Source organism: Rattus norvegicus, chromosome 9, assembly GCF_021556685.1.
Source record: "Rattus norvegicus strain SHRSP/BbbUtx chromosome 9, alternate assembly SHRSP_T2T, whole genome shotgun sequence".
NCBI classification, from domain to species: domain Eukaryota; kingdom Metazoa; phylum Chordata; class Mammalia; order Rodentia; family Muridae; genus Rattus; species Rattus norvegicus.
In genome coordinates, this window is record NC_141542.1 from 54,124,521 (window position 1) to 54,145,339 (window position 20,819).

At 45.5% G+C, this 20,819-nt stretch overlaps 1 protein-coding gene across 1 annotated transcript in view; it reads left to right on the plus strand.

The window, feature by feature from the left end:
- Positions 1-20,819, plus strand: part of C9h2orf92 (similar to human chromosome 2 open reading frame 92) — a 40,342-nt gene that overhangs the window by 10,734 nt on the left and 8,789 nt on the right. Inside the window, exons 5-8 of the mRNA NM_001433414.1 lie at positions 7,871-7,972; positions 15,722-15,829; positions 18,455-18,605; positions 20,310-20,519. Coding sequence (NP_001420343.1) covers positions 7,871-7,972; positions 15,722-15,829; positions 18,455-18,605; positions 20,310-20,442 — 494 coding nt within the window. The 3' untranslated portion in view covers positions 20,443-20,519. The remainder of the gene's footprint in view (positions 1-7,870; positions 7,973-15,721; positions 15,830-18,454; positions 18,606-20,309; positions 20,520-20,819) is intronic.

Genomic DNA, 20,819 nt, shown 5'->3' on the forward strand with positions numbered 1-20,819 from the left:
TTTTGCCAAAACATCACAAGAGCTGACAAGAGCTGTCTTTTTTTCTTTTCTGTTTTAGAAGCTCTTATTTTTAATCTTTGTATTTTCTCTGAAGGGCCTAAAGTTTGACATATAAAATAAAATCTCACTTCCATTATTCAAACCTATTTAATCTTTACCATTTATATAAACTAGATATATTAACAGAGCATTATCATGTGGGTGTTTTTTATTTTTAAAATTTTTTCATACAATATATTTTAATCATATTCTCTCCCCTTTCCTAATTATTTCTAGATCCCAACTTTCTATCCACCCAACTTCATGCTCTTTTTTTCTCTTAAAAAAAAAAACCCAAACTAACACACACACACACACACACACACACACACACACACACACACACACACACACACACGGTGTCTATTTCATATTGGCCAACTACTCTTGAGCCTGGGGCCTGCTCTGTGGTATGAATGATATACCCAACGTCACTCCATTGAAGAAAACGGATCCCCTCCTCCTCTGAGCAGCTATCAGTTGCAAATAGCTTCTTGGTCAGGGATAGGATTTTACAACAATTTCTCTGTGCTGGGATTTTGTCTGATTTGAACTTGTACATGTCTGTACATGTGTGCAGTCACAGACTCTCTGAGTTCATAAGAACACCACGCTGTGTCTTGGAGTCTTCTATCCCCCCTACCCACCTGTAATAATCGTTTCTCCTCTTCTACACAGCTCCCTAAGCTTTGGGGAGAGTGGGTTTGATAAAGACACCACATTTAGAGCGGAGTGCTTAAAGGTCTCTCACTGCCCAGCTGTAGGTCACTGTGTTCATTACCATCTGTTGCAAGAAGAAGCTTATTGAGCCAAAGACAGGGCTCAGCGATGGAGAGCAGTGGACGCTCTTCTAGGACCTGGGCTCAATTTCAGTACCACCCTGTGGCTCACAAACGTCTTTAACTCTAGTCCCAGAATATCCAACACCATTTTCTGGCCTCTGGGGGGTACCAGGAGTGCACAAGGGGCACAGACATTCAAGTAGGCAAGACATTTATACACGTACATTAAAAATTAAGAAATCGGGGTTGGGGATTTAGGTCAGTGGTAGAGCACTTTCCTAGCAAGCAAGGCCCTGGATTCAGCCCTCAGCTCCAAGAAAAAAAAGTTTCAAAAAAAATTAAGAAATCTTTAAAAAAGAAGCTGCTTCTCTGGTGGTGGTGGGGGAGGGGGAAGGTGACACACAGGACTATGTGTGTAGCAATACCTCACAAGGGGCCATTTTGTTGCTATGCTTGATTAGCAGTGTATCAGTATTAGCTTTCCCCTAGGGCCATGGTTCTAAACCTTCCTAGTTGTGTGACCCTTTAATAAAGTTCCTTATGTTGTGGTGACCCACAACCATAAAGTTGTTTTTGTTACCACTTCATAACTGTCATTTTGCTACTGTTATATATTGTAATCTAAATATCTGTTTTCTGATGGTCTTAGGTGTTCCCCATGCAAAGGTCATTCAACTAACCCCCAGGGGTCATGACCCACAGGTTGAGTACCACTGCTCTAGAGCCACGAGCTATCTAATCTCAGATTCTTGGCCTCATTAGCAGGATTAGTTATGAGCTCCAATTTATGGACTGGTCCTTAAACCCAGTTTTTTTGTTTTGTTTTGTTTTTTAAAGTTGGTTACTCCCATAACCTTTGTGACACTATTGCATTAGGGGTATGTCTTGTGGGCAGGTCGATAATGTAGCCTTCAGGGTTCACAGATAGGTGAGATCGATGATGACTTTTTGCTCTGGTAGGGTGTATAGCACCTTCCAACTCTATGAATGCCAGCCCGTAGGGGTGAAGCTTCTGCTTGAGCAACAGCTCGATTTTTTGGTGTTAACTCCACAAGTATGTGGTGTCTTCAGCAATGGGGTCTCACCAACGGGTCGAGGAGGGTAACCAACAGCCACAGTCAATAGCTTGTAATATTCTTGGGGAAAGCCTGTGGGCCGATAAGTCAAAAAGATGCAACCCGCTCCTATACTGGGGTTTACCTGGTAGCATATCGTGAGTAGTTGCTATACTCTCACTATATGGTATGGACTTACTGTATAATGGGGAGGGTCGCCTTAAGAATTGTTGAGAGGAGACTTATCAAATTCCTACAGTGCTTGAAGAAGAGGCTGCCAGGATCATTGAAGGGCTAAGGCGGCATGAGTGCACTGTACAATGAAGTTCTCCGGGCTGCAGAGGCTTCCAGACTACTCTGTTGAGGAACTTACAGAGGTGGGGCTGGAGAGATGGCTGGCTCAGCAATTTACAGCATGTACTGACTGCTCTCTCTGAGGACCTGAGTTTCATTCCTACTGTCCATATCAGGTAGCTCAAATACACCTGTAACTGCAGCTCCATGAGGATCCAAGTTTTCTGGCTTCTGTGGGCACCTGCTCTCACATGCAACACACACACACACACACACACACACACACACACACACACTCCTCTACTTAAAGAGAAAGAAAGAAAGACACTGTGCAGGGTGAGCAGTTAAAAGTGCATGTGACACAATTGTGATGATCTGTGTTCAGTCCTAGAAGTCCTAGAACCCATGCACCATAGAAGAGAACAGACTGCAGGGCTATCCTTCGACTTCTCCACTTGTTCCCTCGACAGGTGTGCCTGCGCTCACACACATGATATGTAAAGAATAAGCCTTTTTTCTTCTTTTGGGAGATAGAAATGGGAGGACACCTTGGTCAGACTACTGGCTGACCTCAGAGGTTGTAAAACAGAGGCAGGACCCACACTTACTAAGGAACACACATCGTACAATAGTTTGACAAAATTGCAATGTATAGTCCTAGCCCTTAACTAGCAAGCAGGGATCAGCAGTCCCTGAGAAGTGGGAGGATAATATTTCAAGAGTTAGCAAAATACAACCCCTTGGATGCTCACCTTAAAAATCAAATTACAAAGCATACAGAGAAACAAGCATGTAAGATTCATTCATAGGAAAAGGGAATTTGACAGATCTCCTCCCTAGGAAGGCCTACCTGCTGAAAGCATCAGACCTGTTAACTTAGAGGTGGCTTCGATCAGGTTCAATGAGTAAAGGAGACCACTCAGAAAGAAGAAAACTAGAAAAGCAATATATGAACAGAAAGAGAATATTGATTAAGAGGAATGAAAACCATTACTCCTCCCTTGTAACGACATCTTGGGAGACTGAGACAGGGCTTGAAGGATAGAGGGGGACACACACAGTGAGCTGGGCACAGGGTGTGTGTGTGTGTGTGTGTGTGTGTGTGTGTGTGTGTGTGTGTGTAAGTTCCAGAGGTGGTGGGGAGGAAGGGAGGGAAGGAGGGAAAGGAAGAGAAAAAGAAAGGAGCCTAGGAAAGCTATGAATTAAAAAAAAAAATAAAACAGCTGGGCAGTGGTGATGCACACCTTTAATCCCAGCACTCAGGAGGCAGAGGCAGGGGAATCTCTGTGAGTTCCAGGCCAGCCTGGTCTATAGAGTGAGTTCCAGGGCAGCCAGGTCTATATAGAGAAACCCTGTCTCAAAAAGCAAGCAAGCAAGCAAACAAAAACAATAGAAATGAAAACTCTCTAGAAGTGTTCACCAGCCGTTCTGAATAGACAGAAACTGGGTCAACAGTCTTGAAGATAAGACCCTAAAATTATCCGCTCTGAAGAGTAGAAAGGCAAACATTAGTAAGTAGATGCAGCATAAGGACCCGACAGGGCACCGTCAACTGTACTAGATTGCAAAGCAGGAGATTTCAGAGAGAGAGAGGACAGCTGGGCGTAGTGGTGCGTGTCATCATCAATCCTAGTGCTCAGAAAGCACAGACCAGTGGATCTGTCCAAACTGCCCAGACCTGGTGAAAGACAGAAACAGCTGAGCAGGTGCCAAACAGGCTCCCTGGTTGTCGGTTCAGTCTTCCCGACCCCCTGTGAGTCCAGGTTCGTTGAGTCCGTGGGTTGTCTGAGCAATATTTTTAAGAGACTTAAAAGTGGATGCTTCTGAAAGGTTATAGTGAGGACTTGCTGATTTCATTGCAAATCTGAGGGCTCATCTCTGGCGTCCGTCATGAGCTCCTGCTCCATCAAGAGACAATGCCAAAATAAATAGCGCATGTTTTCTCTTACACAGGAGTGTTAGCTTTTAAGCTTTAGATATGTGTGTTTCAATTCAAATAACCACAGAGGTAATGTACCTAGTAAGGGATCAGTGTGGGGCTGGGAGTGGGAGTGGGGGCGGGGAGGACGGGGGGGGGCGGGAGTGGGGGCGGGAGTGGGGGCAGGAAGTCTTCCAAGGAACGGGCAATTCGGTATCATAGAGATAAATGGGAGGATCGAATGGGTGGGGGATGGAAGGGCAGGGTAGAGGCACAAATATGAGGGAGGGAGGCTAACACAAGAAGCCAAAGCCATATGGAAACCTACTACTGTAGAAGTGTTTTTTTTTCTTTTTCTTTTTCTTTTTTTTTTTTTTTTCCGGAGCTGGGGATCGAACCTAGGGCCTTGAGCTTGCTAGGCAAGCGCTCTACCACTGAGCTAAATCCCCAACCCCAGAAGTATTTTAAAAATATAAATATATAAAGGAATTTATATGTCATCACCGTGTCACAAGGGAGATAATGCTTCAACCCGATGATGACATCATCAAGTAAAACCTTCAGCGCCAGGAATGGGTTGCCTCTCTCTGAGCTGTTGGCCAGAGGGCTCTCTTAGGTGCCCCCAACCACTGGAATGTGGCAGGCTATTTCCAAGGTTTCGGTTACTCTCCATGACCCGATGGTTAGGCCCCTGGATGAAGATACGGCTTACTTATATCACCAAACATGGTGAAACTGCCCAACTAGAAGCTTCTCCCCTACTAAGTAAGGTCCGTGGTGTTGAAAGGTACCTCTCATGCTTCCGGAAGGGGAAGAAATCATCAATTGCACCCAGATACAAACTCTGTAACCTACGGCAGAGACGTGCCTGTAGGATGGAGTGGTAGAAATAATGGCAGGAATGTCATGGGAACAACCAACCACCCACCTTTTGCTTGTACTTAAGGCTCACTCCGAGAGATGGAACCCATAGGGTGCTAAGTAGCCTAGCAGCTGAGAATGGATAGGTCACCGGCCTCGGGGTTATCCCATTAAAGGAGCACTAAAATAAAGAGATCCGATCCCTGGTGACTTATGGTTGTACCCATGGAGTAGGGCATCACTTACACCTTATCAGAGAAGCTTCTCCTTACGGTAGATGGTAACTGACAGAGTTCCACGTCTGCATCAGGCACAGAGAGGGAGGGACTTTGGCACTCGGCCCTAAATGGGACGTCTTTATCAACCCCTCCCCTGAAGACTGAGGGATCTACGTGAAAGGGGCAGGAAGACTGCAAGGGCCAGAGGCGGTAGATGAGTCTGAGGGAGTAGTTTTCTCCAGGTACAGCAGATCTGGTGCACACATGAACTCATAGAGACTGACAGCACAGGTCCTGCCCAAGGTCACACCAGTACAGAGGAGGGGAAGAAGCTGTAAAACCCCACCCCAAACCAAGAAGCTCTTTGTATCTGACTCCTGCTCAGTGAGGGAGAATCCGTTTTCTCCAATAGAGTGCCACTGAGTAAATCAGCCATACTTCAGGTCCCACATCCAGGAGCAATTGGCCAACACAAAACAGACCTCGTGTGTGTGATGTGTGTGGTGTATATGTATGTGTGTGTGTGTGTGTGTGTGTGATATGTGTGGTGTATGTGTATGTGGTTGTGTGTGTGTGTGATGTGTGTGGTGTATATGTATGTGTGTGTGTGTGGTGTGGTGTGTATGTGTGTGATATGTGTGGTGTATGTGTATGTGGTTGTGTGTGTGTGTGATGTGTGTGGTGTATGTGTATGTGGTTGTGTGTGTGTGTGATGTGTGTGGTGTATGTGTATGTGGTTGTGTGTGGGTGATGTGTGTGATGTATATGTATGTGGTTGTGTGTGGGTGATGTGTGTGATGTATATGTATGTGGTTGTGTGTGTGTGTGGGGGTGGGTGGTATGTGGTGTATGTGTATGTGCTTGTGTATGTGGTTGTGTGTGGGTGATGTGTGTGGTGTATGTGTATGTGGTTGTGTGTGTGTGGGGGTGGTATGTGGTGTATGTGTATGTGGTTGTGTGTGTGTGTGTGTGATGTGTGTGGTGTATGTGTATGTGGTTGTGTATGTGTGATGTGTGGGGTGTATGTGTATGTGGTTGTGTGTGTATGTGTGTGTGATGTGTGTGGTGTATGTGTATGTGGTTGTGTGTGTGTGTATGTGTGTGTGGGTGGTGTATGTGTATGTGGTTGTGTATGTGTGATGTGTGGGGTGTATGTGTATGTGGTTGTGTGTGTATGTGTGTGTGATGTGTGTGGTGTATGTGTATGTGGTTGTGTGTGTGTGTGGGTGGTGTATGTGTATGTGGTTGTGTGTGGGGGGGTGGTATGTGGTGTGTGTGTGTGTGTGTGTGTGGTGTATGTGTATGTGGTTGTGTGTGTGTGTGGGTGGTATGTGGTGTATGTGTATGTGGTTGTGTGTGTGTGTGTGATGTGTGTGGTGTATATGTATGTGGTTGTGTGTGTATGTGTGTGTGTGTGTGGTATGTGGTGTATATGTATGTGGTTGTGTGTGTATGTATGTGTGTGTGGTGTATGTGTATGTGGTTGTGTATGTGTGTGTGTGTGTGGGTGGTGGTATGTGGTATATATGTATATGGTTGTGTGTGTGGGGTGGTGGTGTATGTGTATGTGGTTATGTGTGTGTGCTTTTTGTTTTGTTTGGTTTTTTTTTTTTTGTTGATTCAAGTTTGTTTTGATTTTCATTTTCTGCATTGATTTTTTTCCTGTTTTTGTTTTTGCTTTTTTGAAAGAGAACATGAAGTTGAATGGGAAGGGAGGTGAGGAGAATCTGGGGAGAACTGGAGGGAAAAGAATATGGTCAAAATACATTGTATGAAAAATATTTAAATAAAAATTTAAAAATCTGAAATTTTTGATTTGATTTGATTTGAAAAAATTTTAAGGATTAATAAAAAATGAGAAGACTGTGCTCGAGCACACACACACACACACACACACACACACACACACACACACCCTTCGGAATGGTCTCGGAGCCTGTGGGTACTGAATGGGGTTTTGATTGTTTTCTGCAGCCTAGCAAAGAAAGCCTAGGGAAGTGGTAAAATGGCCACATTCCAGGGAAAACCAGATGCCTCCAAGTGTTAAAAGGGAAGATGTTAAAACATTTAAAAAAAAAATCTATCTAAGCCCAAAATGTTAGTAACAGATTTTTAAAAGATTTGTTTTTATTTCATATGTGTGAGCGTCTGCGTGCCATGCATGCAGTGCCTAAGGAGTCCAGAAGAGAGTGTCCTGTCTTTTGGAGCTGGAGTTACAACAGGTTGTGATCCACCACATGGGTGCTGGGAATCTAACCTAGGTCCTCTGGGAGAGCGGCCAGTGCTTTTAACCACTGAGCCATCTCTCCAGTCCTACTAGTAAGAGTTTTATAAGTAAAACCGTTTAACACGTTTTGCCTCATTTCTGACTCATAGCCTTGGGCTGACTTTATGTGTCAATCCTAGAGTGTTATGGGTGGGGGGAGGTCCCAATGACAGGAACAAGAAGGAAGCGAGATCTCCACATACAGGCAGGGACAGAGCTTTTGGCCATCTGTGCTTGGTGGGTGGTGTTCTCTGCCCAGGATATCTGGTGCAATCACGATTCTGCAGTTACGATGGCATCTTAGAGCAGAGCATCCTGCATCCGCTGAGTTCAAGTCATTCCTTCATGCATCCATGGATGTGCTGAATATGTACGGTGCAAAAATAGGTCCCATGTATGTTGTCGGTGTTAACGTGCTTTTGCTTCTTTCTCTTCAGATGAGATCCTGTGGCAGGTGTTTTCTAACAATTCAAAATATTCATCAGAAGACGATGCAAGAACAACTGATCAGCCAGTCACACGGAAAGTCTCGAACAAAAGCAAGTATATGGCCACTGGATTCGCCATTCGTGTGTCCTTGTAGGCTGTGTTATATTGGGTGTTCTGTGCTGTGATCTGGAAAACAGCTGCTGGTGGGTTACTGCCAAAGTGAGTACTGAAGACAGTGTGTGAACCCCTTGCTGTGATTCCTATCAACTACGGAGTCTGTGGTTTGCAGGGTCAGGCATGTTCTGCCATTCTGCTGTTCAGCAGAAAGTAACTCATTTGTGAGTAGAGTTCTCTGTTCCTCGTGACCCAAACCCTGAGTAGCATTAATAGCATCTACTAAATGCACTTTATAATTTCATGTACCTGAATAATTTGAGAGAGAAAATATGGCATTGTGTCCTTCCTTGACTATGTGGTAAGTCTGAGGTCAACCTAGGCCACATGAGATCTTGTCAAAAGACAAGAGAAAGGGCTGGAGAGATGGTCTGTGGGTAAGCTCACAGGCTACTCTGCAGAAGTCCTGAGTTCCGTTCCCAGATCCCATACCAGGCAGCCCACAATCACAATTGTAACTTTTAGTTCCTGGGGATCTGATACCCTCTTCTGGCTTCCACTGGCACCACATAAATGGCATAACACACACACACACACACACACACACACACACACACACACACACACACACACACACACACTCTATTAAAAACCCCAAACCAACCAACGGTAATAACAAGCGAAAAACCCTATCTTAGTTGTTCTATTGCTGTGAGGAGACATCACGACCATGGCAATTCTTATAAAAAGAAACATTTAATTGAGGCTGGCTTATGGTTCAGAGGTTTAGTCCATCGTCATCATGGCAGGGAGCATGGAGGCACATCGGCAGACATGGTGCTGGGGAGGGAGCTGAGAGGTCTACATCTGGATCTGCAGGCAGCAGGAACATCAGGGAGACGCGGGGCTTGGTTTAGGCTTTTGAAACCTCAAAGCCCACCTCCTGTGATACACTTCCTCCAACAAGCCTACACCTCTAACCTTTCTCAAATCGTACCACTCCCTGAAGACCCAGCATTCAAATATATGAGTCTGGGGGGTGTGTGTGTGTCTTCCCTCACCTGCATCCCCCTCCATCCCAACAAACACCCTTTAAAATCTTTCTCTTCTCTTTCTTTCCCTGGCTGTCCTGGAATTCACTCTAGCTGTCCTCAAAGTCGAAAATTCCCCTGTCTCTGTCTCTGAAGTGCTGGGATAAAAGGTGTGCACCACCGCTGCCCAGCTGAAATGAGTATTTCTAATATCCTTGTTTTGCTTCCTGTAAATATGATGTCAACAATATGTTAAATATAATTGGGTATCTGTTCGACAAATAACTAGACATACCTTGAGAGAGGCATGGCAACAATGGAGTGGGCGAGGGCCAGAATGTCTACTTTTTCCTTGTTGCCCGTGTTTGTGATGCCATGTCCAAGAAAAGATGATCAGATCTGACACATGAAGCTTTTTGTTAAACATTCTGAGATACAATCAGCCCATTTTTCTGTGTCGTGGTTACCGTCTGTCCCGGCACCATTTATTAGAAAGTCCATCTTTGTGTGGTCTGCGATGCCTCCTTTATCATGGAGTAACCCCGCCCATACCCTAAATCCCACCCACACTCTAAACTCCGCCCACACTCTGGGGCTCTGTCTGAGCTTCCTAGTCATCTCCTTGTGCAGCATCAATCAGCACACAGTTTTAATGGAAGGCTGAAAGATTTTGCTTGAACATCTCATAGGATCAGTTCCCTTTATAGTTTCTGGGTTCCCTTCCTCACAGGGGTTTTCGGGTTATTTTGTAGAATAGTTTTTCCATATGAGCTTTACTACCAACCGGTCTAACTTTATTAAAAGCCTGTTTGTACTTTTCTCCATCATTTTGGAAAAACCAGTGTTGAATCACCCCAGGCTAGAAATGAGGATATCATGGACAGATTTTCAAGCATATGTTTGTCATCTTCAGTGTGTTTCCTATTTATATCTAGCTATATGTATGTATATGTCTGTCTGTCTGTCTATCTATCTTAATATCTAATCTGTGTACATGTATATCTATGTTTTTATGTATATCCATGTATCTGTCTATGTGTCTCTATATATATCTAATATGTGTATATATAACATGTATATATATCTTTATGTGTATATATGCATATTTTTTCTAAATTATGCTTTTTCTATATTCTAAGTGGAGATTTCCCTGTCTACAAAAAATTTCCTATTATTCTATATGCTGCTAAGTTAAAATTTCGGTAGGAAGAAAACCAGTTTTTGCATGGTCATTTCATGTTCTTAGTACATCTGTGCTGGTTGGTTTTTGTCATCCTGACACAAACTTGAGTCACCCGGGAGGAGGGAATAACTGCAGGATTGCCTCTATCAGATTGAATCATGGGCATGTCGTGATTATAACCAGTGCAGGAGAGCCTAGGGAGCTGTGCCAGCCTGGGCAGGTGGTCCTGGGTTGTGTAAAAAGGCAAGCGAGTAAGCAGCATGCTTCTGTGGTCTCTGCCTCGGTTCCTGCCTCAGCTTCCTGTGATGACGAACTGTAAGCTGTGGGCCACATGAACCCTTTCGTTCTCCAAGTTGCTCTCAACCATGATGTTTATTATAGCATCAGAGAAGCAAACTAAGACTGGACCTTACCAGACTGATTCTTGTATATTAATATGAATATATGTGTGTATATGGTATGGCATCTACAGATAAAGTTTTACTTTACAAATTACTGAGTCTCTCACCCACACTATTTAATTACATTGCTACTATCTCCAACACAACCTTTATGAGCAGCGGAAATAGAGTTATATTCTGTCTAGTACCTCTCTCAGAGGGTAATCCTTGTAATGTTTCCCGAATAAGATAGAAGTTATGACTAACATAAGAAAGATTATGTATCAATCTATCATCTGTCTATCTCTCATCTGTCTCTCTTTCTACCCAAACACATACAGACATATACACATATATTTACATATTGAGAACGGATTCTTCAATTTCAACTTGCTATGGTAGGTTTGTTTTTTGAGATTTATGTATTTTTATGGATATGTTGAGTATCTGCACGTGTGTCATCTCGCTGATCTTGATAGTCGCCAGTCATATAGTCCACACCTTGAAATGACAGTAAGGCAGATCATAGCACTGTTTGGTACAGGCCAGACTCTGCCCCATGGAGGCGTTAGGGCATAGGAAGTGCTGATCTGAATATTGTTTTATAAATGGATCTGGGGGTGACTGGCACAATAGTAATCACTACTGCGCCAACAGAGTAGTACTCACTGGCTGTCCACTGTTGGAGTTTTCTTGTGCATTTACTCATTTCGTTTCCAGGCCAGTCTGGTGAGGCAGCCTTGTAACTGGTGTGACAACATTGTTACTCCGTGTGGGTTTTCCTATTAGGGGATGGTTAAGTAACCTGGTGCAAGTCTAGCGTCCAGCAGAGGGCAGTGCTGATCCACAAATTGAGGCTGACAGGGATACTAGATAAGTCTAGTTCATGTTTTGTTTTGCAGACATCAGGCTGAGCAACATTCTCTACTGTGATCTTTAGACACTGATTCCAATGTCCCTGGGATGGGGAGCTCTGTCTCCAGTCATCGCGCCTTTAGTTGAATGGGTGGATGATATACTCAAAATATTAGTCATTGATCAGCAACAAAGACAATGTTTTCCCCTCTAAAGCATTCAGAGTATGAGAAAGTTTTTAAATATGGCAGTTTGCTTCTTGCCCCTTATTGCTATACTAGAATATTTGCCCAGTAGCAAAGAAGATGTCACTTTGGTGTCACTTTAATAAGCTTATTGATATTTTTCTCCTCTATAGAGCCTTGACTCAGCACATGGCCACAATCTTAAGTACAAACTGGCCTTTTTTCCCCTCCCTCTTTCTTCCCAGAACTCAAGGTGTGTAGTGGGATCCCTATATTAGGTTTGAAGTCAATCCCATATAATTTATTTGTTTTAGTAAGGAAAGAATCCCACTATACACCAAACTGGCTATCACATTATAAACTGACTATTTGTGCCAGTGAGATGGCTACACTGGTAAAAATGCTTGCTGCACAATAGAAGGATCTGAGTTCGGATCCCCAGTAGCCATGAAAGAAGCTGGGCACTGCGGCACACACCTGCAATCCAGTGCTAGGGCGGCAGATATGAGGATCCTTGAGGTCTATTGGCTGGCACATAGAGCCGGTTTATGAATTCCGGTGAGAAACCCTGTCTCAAAAAATAACGTGGAGGGGCTGGGGATTTAGCTCAGTGGTAGAGCGCTTACCTAAGAAGCGCAAGGCCCTGGGTTCGGTCCCCAGCTCCGAAAAAAAAAGAACCAAAAAAAAAAAAATAACGTGAAGATCTGGAGAGATGGTGTAGCAATGAAAAGTGCTTATCACTCTTGCAGAGAACCCAAGTTTGGTTCTGAGCCCACACAGCAGAAATATATTTGCGAGTTATGGCTGTTTTGTTTGTACATGTCTGTACACTGTGGAAGTGCCCGTGGCCTGAGGAGGCCAGGAAAGGGTATTGGATTCCTCCTAGAGCTGGAGTAACAGGTGGTTGTTGGGTGCCGTGTGGTTGCTGGGAATTGAACCTGGTTCCTCTGGAAGAGCAGCCAATGCTCTTAGCCACTAAGCCATCTCTCCAGCCCCACACCTTTAACGGTTGTTTACATTTTAAATTAACTTGGATTTTATGTACATGGGTGTTTAGCGTGTGTGCAAGCCTGTGCATGTCTGGTGCCTATGGAAGCCAGAAGAGGGTGTCGGATTCCCCTAGAACTGGAGTTACAAAGGTTTGTGAGCTGCTATGTAGGTGATGGGAACCAAGCTCATGTCCTCTGCAAGAATACCAAGTTCTCTTAACTGTTGAGCCATTTTTCTGTTAAAAAAATTAAATTATGTTATGGTATTTGTGTGTGTGTGTGTGTGTGTGTGTGTGTGTGAGAGAGAGAGAGAGAGAGAGAGAGAGAGAGAGAGAGAGAGAGAGAAACAGAGACAGACTGAGAGACAGAGAGAAAGAGAGAATGAGAGAGAGAGAAACAGAGACAGAGACTGAGAGACAAAGAGAAACAGAGAGAGAGAGAGAGAGAGAGAGAGAGAGAGAGAGAGAGCGCAGCATGAATGCAGAAGTCTCAGGAGCCTGTTCTTTCTTTGTATAATGTGGACGCTGTAGCTTGAACTTGGGTCATCAGGCTTGGCAGCAGACTTTAATCACTGAGCCACCCCACTGGCCTCCTCTTGATTTTGAGATGGGTTTTCCAATAGTCTGGAAGCCAGCAAGTAGGTTAGACTGATTAGCTGGTAAGCCCCAGGCATCTCCCTGTCTCTGTCTCCCCAGAACACCAGGCTTACAAATGTACACCAACATGCCTGACCTTTCTTTCGTGGGAGACAAGCTCAGGTCCTCATGATTATGTGCCAAGCACTTCACAGGCTTAGCTTATCTCCCCTTGCAGAAGTACCCTCTTTATATGGCCCCCGGAAAGACTAGGCAGTGTATCCCTCAGGACTGACACCATGTTAGTCAGACTCGGTCTCTGGATGCTGAGCCCTTAATGAGTTCAAAGTCGACTGATTGCCAGACATATTAAGTTGAACTGACCAAGCCAAGCCAGCCCGGTCAGTCAACAGGGTCTCGAGGGAGGGAGTGAGGATTGAAAAGACAAAGACAACATTATAACATGACTCCAGCCAGTGCTAAGGCTGAAGCCGCTTTATTTCTCTCCATTCTGCTTTTATATCATTCTCAGTACATCCAAAAAACGTGGTCAGTTCTTAGATCAAAGACAAAGTAATCAAGCAAGGTAGTAAGCAGAGATCAGAGAAAGTAATAAATAACTCAGCAAAGCAGTAATCAAAGCCCCCCACCCCGTCACTGTTTCTGATATTCTTTTCACCGAATGTTCCTGAGCCAACTTGGAAAATGAATAGATCCCTTATGGTGAGAACTTCAGGGATTTCTTACCACACACTTAATACCCTTTATCCCTTGGAAATGCATCTTGTTTCCTTTATGAACTTGCCCAAAGATTCAGGAAGCTTGCCCCCTCCCCCCATTTCCTCTCCAGGTCTCAGGTGTCTCCCTGGGGCTGGAGCAGCAGCTTGGCTTGAGGTTGTCTGGGGCTGTGGGGGTCACTTTCTCACCCTGCCCATTTGCTTTGTGGTAGTTTTTTTCCTTTCCAACTCACGCAGACCACGCAGATCTCTTCAGGGCTCCTGCCCACCGGTTCCAGATTGTTCCCTGGAACAGCTCAGATCACATAGCATCTCTAGGGTCTTCCCATGACTGCAAAGACAGCTCTTGGCCTCCCATTTCTCTGGACCAAATGCCCCCAGGTATTTTGCCAACCCTCTTATTCGCACGGGAGAACTGGACTGCAAGTCTTTCTCATTTCCAAACCTATCTTCTTTCTTCTAAAGCTGTTCTGTAGTTTGGAGATGCCAATAAATATCTTGGGTGGTTCATTTTCTCGTTTCGTTGAGGTCTTTGTGGTTTGCACAAACATCCTGCAACCTGTACGGCAAGTCATAGCGTCTATATTTTATAAGAATGGAGACAGAAAACAGAGCTCAGAAAGGCTCAAGTCCAGGCTGGATGCCCTGCATCCCCACAGGCAGCAGCACTATCTGCGAGACATGCGTACTGTCAAGTATGTCTCAATCTATAGAGTCAAAGACCCTCCAGTAGGGCAGCAGCAGTGTTTAACAAGCCTTTCTCGTGAGAGTCACTGTCTCAGCCAGGAGTGAGTGAACGTGTTGGGTTATAAATAAAACCAAAATACTGATGTACTTTAGAACACCTAGACTCTCCTCCCAAGCCCCCCTTTCCTCTTTACGTGGACTCTGGAAGAAGCTACTTAAGGGATAGGGCAAAAGCATTTGCCACACAATATGAGGACCCGGGTTAGTACCTCTGGAGCGTACGTGAAGCTGTATGTGGGAGCATTCGTGTAGGAGCCAGGGCTGCAGTAGGAGGAAGGGCAGGAGATACCTGGAGGCTTCAGGGCCAGCTTGCCTGGTATATGCAGAGGCTGACAACAGAGAGACCCCATCTCGATCAATGTGAAAGATGAAGACTGTCCTCTGGCTTCCACTCATGTGCTATGACACGTGCACACGTGCACACGAGTACACACACACACACACACACACACACACACACACACACAGGGCACACATGAATGCATACACACATGCTTCTTTATTACAAAAACAGAATTGGCCGATGATTGTCAGTAAAACTGTTAATGTTACTTTTCCATCCCCATAATAAAATATCCGAGACGATAAACTTATAGGATGCTGACTGACACCTTTAGAAATTCTAGCCTCTGGCTGCCCACGTTTCCATGTTTGGGGCCTATGGGGAGGTAGAGCGACATGGTAGGAGTGTTTGAGAGATCAAATCTGCCCACCCCATATCCAAGGAGAGAGGAGAGACAGAGAGGGAGAGGTGGGGAGAGAAAGAGAGAAGGATGAGGAAGAGGAGGAAGAGGAGGAGGAAGAAGAGGGGAGGAAGAGGGGAGGGGAGGAAGAGGAGGAGAAAGAGCAAGAAGAGGAAAAGGAGGAAGAGGAAAAGGAAAAGAAGGAGGAGGAGGAGGAGGTTGGATTCCAGAATCCTCTAGGGCACAGCCCCAGTGAGCTAAAAACCTTCCATAGGCCCGACCCCCTAAAGTTGTGCCTTCTAAGAGCACCTCTGATGGAGCCTTTAGTACATGGACCTTTGGGGTGGCATCAATCTAGACTTCTCTTTCGTCTTTTGTAGCTCATGCTGCTGAGAAGAATAAAGATAAAGAACCATCTCTATTCAACAGGGATTTAAGCCATCAATTAACTGCTGGCGGCAAAGAAGCACTCCAGGAAAACGCTCAAGGTATCATCCTTAAAATAGGACCTAAGTAAGAGTCTCCAGGGTGGAAGGTTCCAGAATAAGTCTTTTTATTTCATGGTATTTTAGCATAATAGAGTCAGTGTGCCTTTAATTCACCTGCAGAAATGTGTAGTCAGCTAGTGTGGGTCACATTCCTGTAGGCTGAGGCAGGAGGACCGTGAGTTTGAGGCCAGCCTGGGCTACATAGTGAGACTGTCTACAAAGCAGAACAGAAAACAGACAATCATAAGATCTACACACTATGTATATATTACATAAGTTTTAAAAAGCTGACCATCTTTTCTAAAGGATTTTCATGTTTTATTTTGTTTTTTTCTAAATTGTCAGTGTCATTTAGAATGTGGGATCCCTGTTGGGTCCTGAAGCTGTCCTAGGTTAACCTAGTTTCCTGTGGGTCTGGCTTCTTCCTTCTTATTGGGTTGACTGAGCTAGCTCACACTTGTTGACAGTGGGGAGAGGCTGAACCCATGCTGGTACCACACCCAATATACCCCTCCATACAGCCTCTCCATCAAAATGATGCCCTGATATTACCCCCTCACTTTCAGAAATTAAACAACAAGCCTGACAACTGGATTTAATCCTCCAGATCCACATGGTAGAAAAAGAGCGCTGTCGCCCACAAGTTGGCTACGAGTGTGTACATTGAGTGTATGCACACTCACACACACATGAACATACAAAACAAAGAAAATATAATTTTAAACTTGCTAATGCTGGATTATTGCTGGGTAGCCCTCAGAGATGTTCCTTCTGGACCTGGAAGTTTTGGGCTCCGGCTTTCCCCCATTCCCCAAGAAAGCCCTTGAGCAGTACTCCCTGCCTGTGTTGCCCACTCTCTTTAGCATTTCTCAATGGACGCTCATTCCTCTCAATGTATCTTTTCCCCCAGCCCTCAGTCTTCCTCTTCCTCTGGCCAGATTACAAATGGGATCACAGACGCCCCCCGAGTCCCCAAATGTCAGCTGGGGTCTCCTTCCTTTGAGATCTAACCATGATTTTTTTGTACCCCAAACCCATGCTCAGTGCCATTCCAAAGCCAGCCTTGTGATTTCTCAAATTCCCCAAGAGTTGTCAGAAGTCAGTCATCTCTGGCACCGTCTACACAGGATGACAGTCAGGAATCTCTCAAACCACAATCTTGGTTAGTTTTTCATCACTGCGACAGATACCTGAGAGGAACAAATTCAAGGGTTTAACTTGGCTCTGGATTTCCGAGGTGCCAGTCTATGGCCAGTGGCCCCTTGTTTTGAGGCTCTGATGAGGCAGAATGGCATCAGTCAGTGGAGAAGAGCCACCAACTAAATGCTGGCCAGGAAGCAGAGGAAAATAACTCCCCTCGTTAGCTGGCTCCCTCCTTTTTCCTATTTATATTCTGTGTGGGCCCTTAGCCTTTTCGGATGGTGCCACCCAAATTCAAGATGGATCTCCGCCTTCTGTCACTGTCTCACATGTCAGCCATGGAAATATGGCTGCGCGAGCACACACACACACACACACACACACACACACATACACACACTCATATACACACTCATATACACACTCATACACACATACACACACTCATATACACACTCTTATACACACACTCCTAAACACACACACACACTTACACACACACTCACATACATACTCATACACACACTTACACACACATTCATATACACACTCATGCACACACACTCACACACACACTCCTAAACACACACTCACACACACATTCACATACACACTCATACACACACACTCACATACATACTCATACATACACTTAGACACACATTCATATACACACTCATGCACACACATACTCGCACACACTCCTAAACACACACTCACACACACTTACACACACATTCACATACACACTCATACACACACACTCACATACATACTCATACACACACTTAGACACACATTCATATACACATTCATGCACACACACTCTTACACACACTCTCTCTCACACACACACCCACACACACACGAGCACTTATTCTAATCTCCTATGTATGAATCAAGATCACAGTCAAGATGGCCAATCATGCTTACACACACAAGGCAGACTGAATCTGCAGTAGAATTTCTGAAAGCTGGTGGGGCAGGAAGGAGAGAGTAGTAAAGAGAAGTTTTGGCTACTGCCAGGTGAGTAGCTGTAACTCAAATACCTGACCCTTTGCTGTCCAGTCTCCCACGCTGGAGATTTAATCCAGTGCCTCCTGTATGTTAAACAAGTGGGTCACTATTGAACTGCACTATCAGCCCCACCTCGGTGATTCTCCAAGCCTTTGAAGTAGGATGCTCTTGCCTCCTTCCCACCCCCTCTGCACTCTGTCTCCCCATGCACCTCACCTCCTGGCTTCTTGCCTCCTGCACACTATGGTTTGCCCATCCTTCCTCATGAATGTGCTGCTACTTGTCAGCCCACATCCTCTAAATCTCAGCTGTCCCTGGCGGCAAGGCCTGTCTCTTCCCCTGCTGGACTTTTGGAGCCAGTGACTGACTCCCTAGTGTTTAAACTGCTCTGAGCAGGGTCACCCACTGGGTTGTCGCGGTTGCCGGTCAAGCCACCTCTAGCTACCGCTCTTGTGTCTTCCTCTTTAGTTGCTTACAGGGAGAGTCCGCCTTGTTCCCAGCTGCTGAGCTTCCTGCAGAAGAACATCATTTCTGCTACCACTGCCATGGCTTCGATCCTCCTGGTGGCAGTGCTGGTGGTGCTCATGCTGGTCATGTGTGTAAGGCGGAGACAGCCAAAGTGAGTGGCTCTTGGCACCTGCCTGCTAAGAAGTCAGGAACTGGGTGGTGGAGAGATGGCTCAGGTTCTACTCTCTGCACAGGTAGCTCAGAAACACCGTCAGCTCCAACTCTGGGGATCCAGTGCCCTCTTCTGGCCTCTCAGGGCACTGCATGCATTCGGTACACACTGGCAAAAAAAGCGCCCATACATGCAAGTTAAAATAAGTGGGTTGTTGTTGTTGTTGTTGTTTTTTTTTTTTTAAGATTTATTTTATTTATGAATACACTGTACCTAGTATGTCTGACATACCAGAAGGGGGCATTAGATCCCTTTACAGATGGCTGTTGGCCACCATGTGGTTGCTGGGATTTGAACTCAGGACCTCTGGAAGAGCAGTCAGTGCTCTTAACCACGGAGCCATCTCTCCAGCCCTGTTTTGTTTTTTTAACCAAACAAAGGACACGGGGATTTTGAAACATAGTTGCTTCTTACAAATCCCAGATGTTAGGTAGGCACTAATGTCTTCCTGTTAGATCTCAGCATCACCCAGCATGGTCAATAAAAGTCCCAGGTGATGGGGTTGGGGATTTAGCTCAGTGGTAGAGCCCTTGCCTAGGAAGCGCAAGGCCCTGGGTTCGGTCCCCAGTCCGAAAAAAAGAACCAAAAAAAAAAAAAAAAAGTCCCAGGTGATGGGTTTCAGGCACTCTGGCTGCTGAGGTACATTGAAGCTCTGGAGTCCCTGATTTAGGCTATACTTACTTCTCTGGGCCATGTAGATTAGCCAAGGTTTCTCTGGAAGGGAGACGGCAGAGTCTCTGGTTAGAAGACTGGAAACTAGGACTCTATTCCCTCCCCTGACCCCCGAAGCAGGGTTTCACTGTGTAGCTCTGGCTGTCCTGGAAGTCACTCTGTAGACCAGGCTGGCCTTGAACTCAGAGATCTATCCGCTTCTGCCTCTGGAGTGCTGGGACTAAAGGCCCGTGCCACCACACCTGGCTGCAGAAGCTAGGAGTCCAGAGAAAAACCAAAGCACCACTTTTAAGATGCAGAGGGAGGAGACTTGATGGGGGAAGAGAATGGGGCTCAATTCAGTTTGTTTACATTGGTTCGCCTGTGCTGAGTAGACTGTCTCTAGTAGCTACCAAGCAGCCACTCCTCCTAGAATCTCTCAGAATCCTGTAAGGGGTGGGTTAATGCCAGTTACAGGTCTCCTCCTGTGACAACATTCATCTTGCCTCTTTACTTTGGGTCTGAGGCAATAGTAGTTACATTTCTCTTGAGGAGTGTGTCACTATTTTCTCTAAATGCCAAGGCCTCTGGATGTTAAGCCCAAGCAGACTAGCCAACAGCTACCTCACGTTCAGATCACTCTTCTGACACAGGCATGAAGCTCCTGAAGCAAACAGAGTCTGAATTTGGGGGATCTGAAAGTAATCTTAGTTCACTTCACAACCCTGACCAGGGCCCATCCTTGGACCAGCTATTTTCTCTTAAGAACTGGTTAGGACAAGCCGGGGGTGTGGGAGGAAAGCAAGCAGTGGAGGAGTTTCTGAGAGGCACCTTGTGACCCTAGGTCAGAGGGCATGTCATTCAGGACAGACTTTCCCTGAGGTAACAGAATTCAGATCCATCAGAAACTGCAGCCTACATCCCCACCCAACAGGCAGACAGTAGCCTTCCTGTGTGTTTAGTAAGCAGTGTGGTTTGTTTTCTTTGTTTTAGGTTTTCTCCGGCGAAGATGACGTACAATATTTTCATAATGAACGGGAAGGCTTGGTGGCAAAATTCCCAAGATAAGCACCTGAAAAAATTTACGGGAAAGCAGAAGTACCCGAAGTTCAATTCTTTTGTCTAAGCCCGTGGAGGGGCCAACAAACTGCCACCCAGCCACTGCCGGAGGGTTCTTTCGCGCTACCTGGACAGAAATCAAAGGTAGGCAAGAAATTTTTCTAGAGCTGTCTCTAGAAATGTGAGCTTCACTTCAGTGAGGGTGGGTGGAAGCGATGGCAGGTGGCGCCCCCTAGCGGTAAGTCTCATGCACGCCTCTCGTGTTGGCATGTCTGGCTCTTGGCTGTCGCCAGAACTACAGCTCTTAGACTGGGATCTGAGACCCCACACCCTAAAGAATTGGCAGCTTCCCTTCCCTTCTTCTTTCTGCTCTGCCACTGGAGGAACTCTTCAGCTGTCTCTTCGGTTGTCAGTCTTGTCACGAGGGTGACTTGGGGGTACATG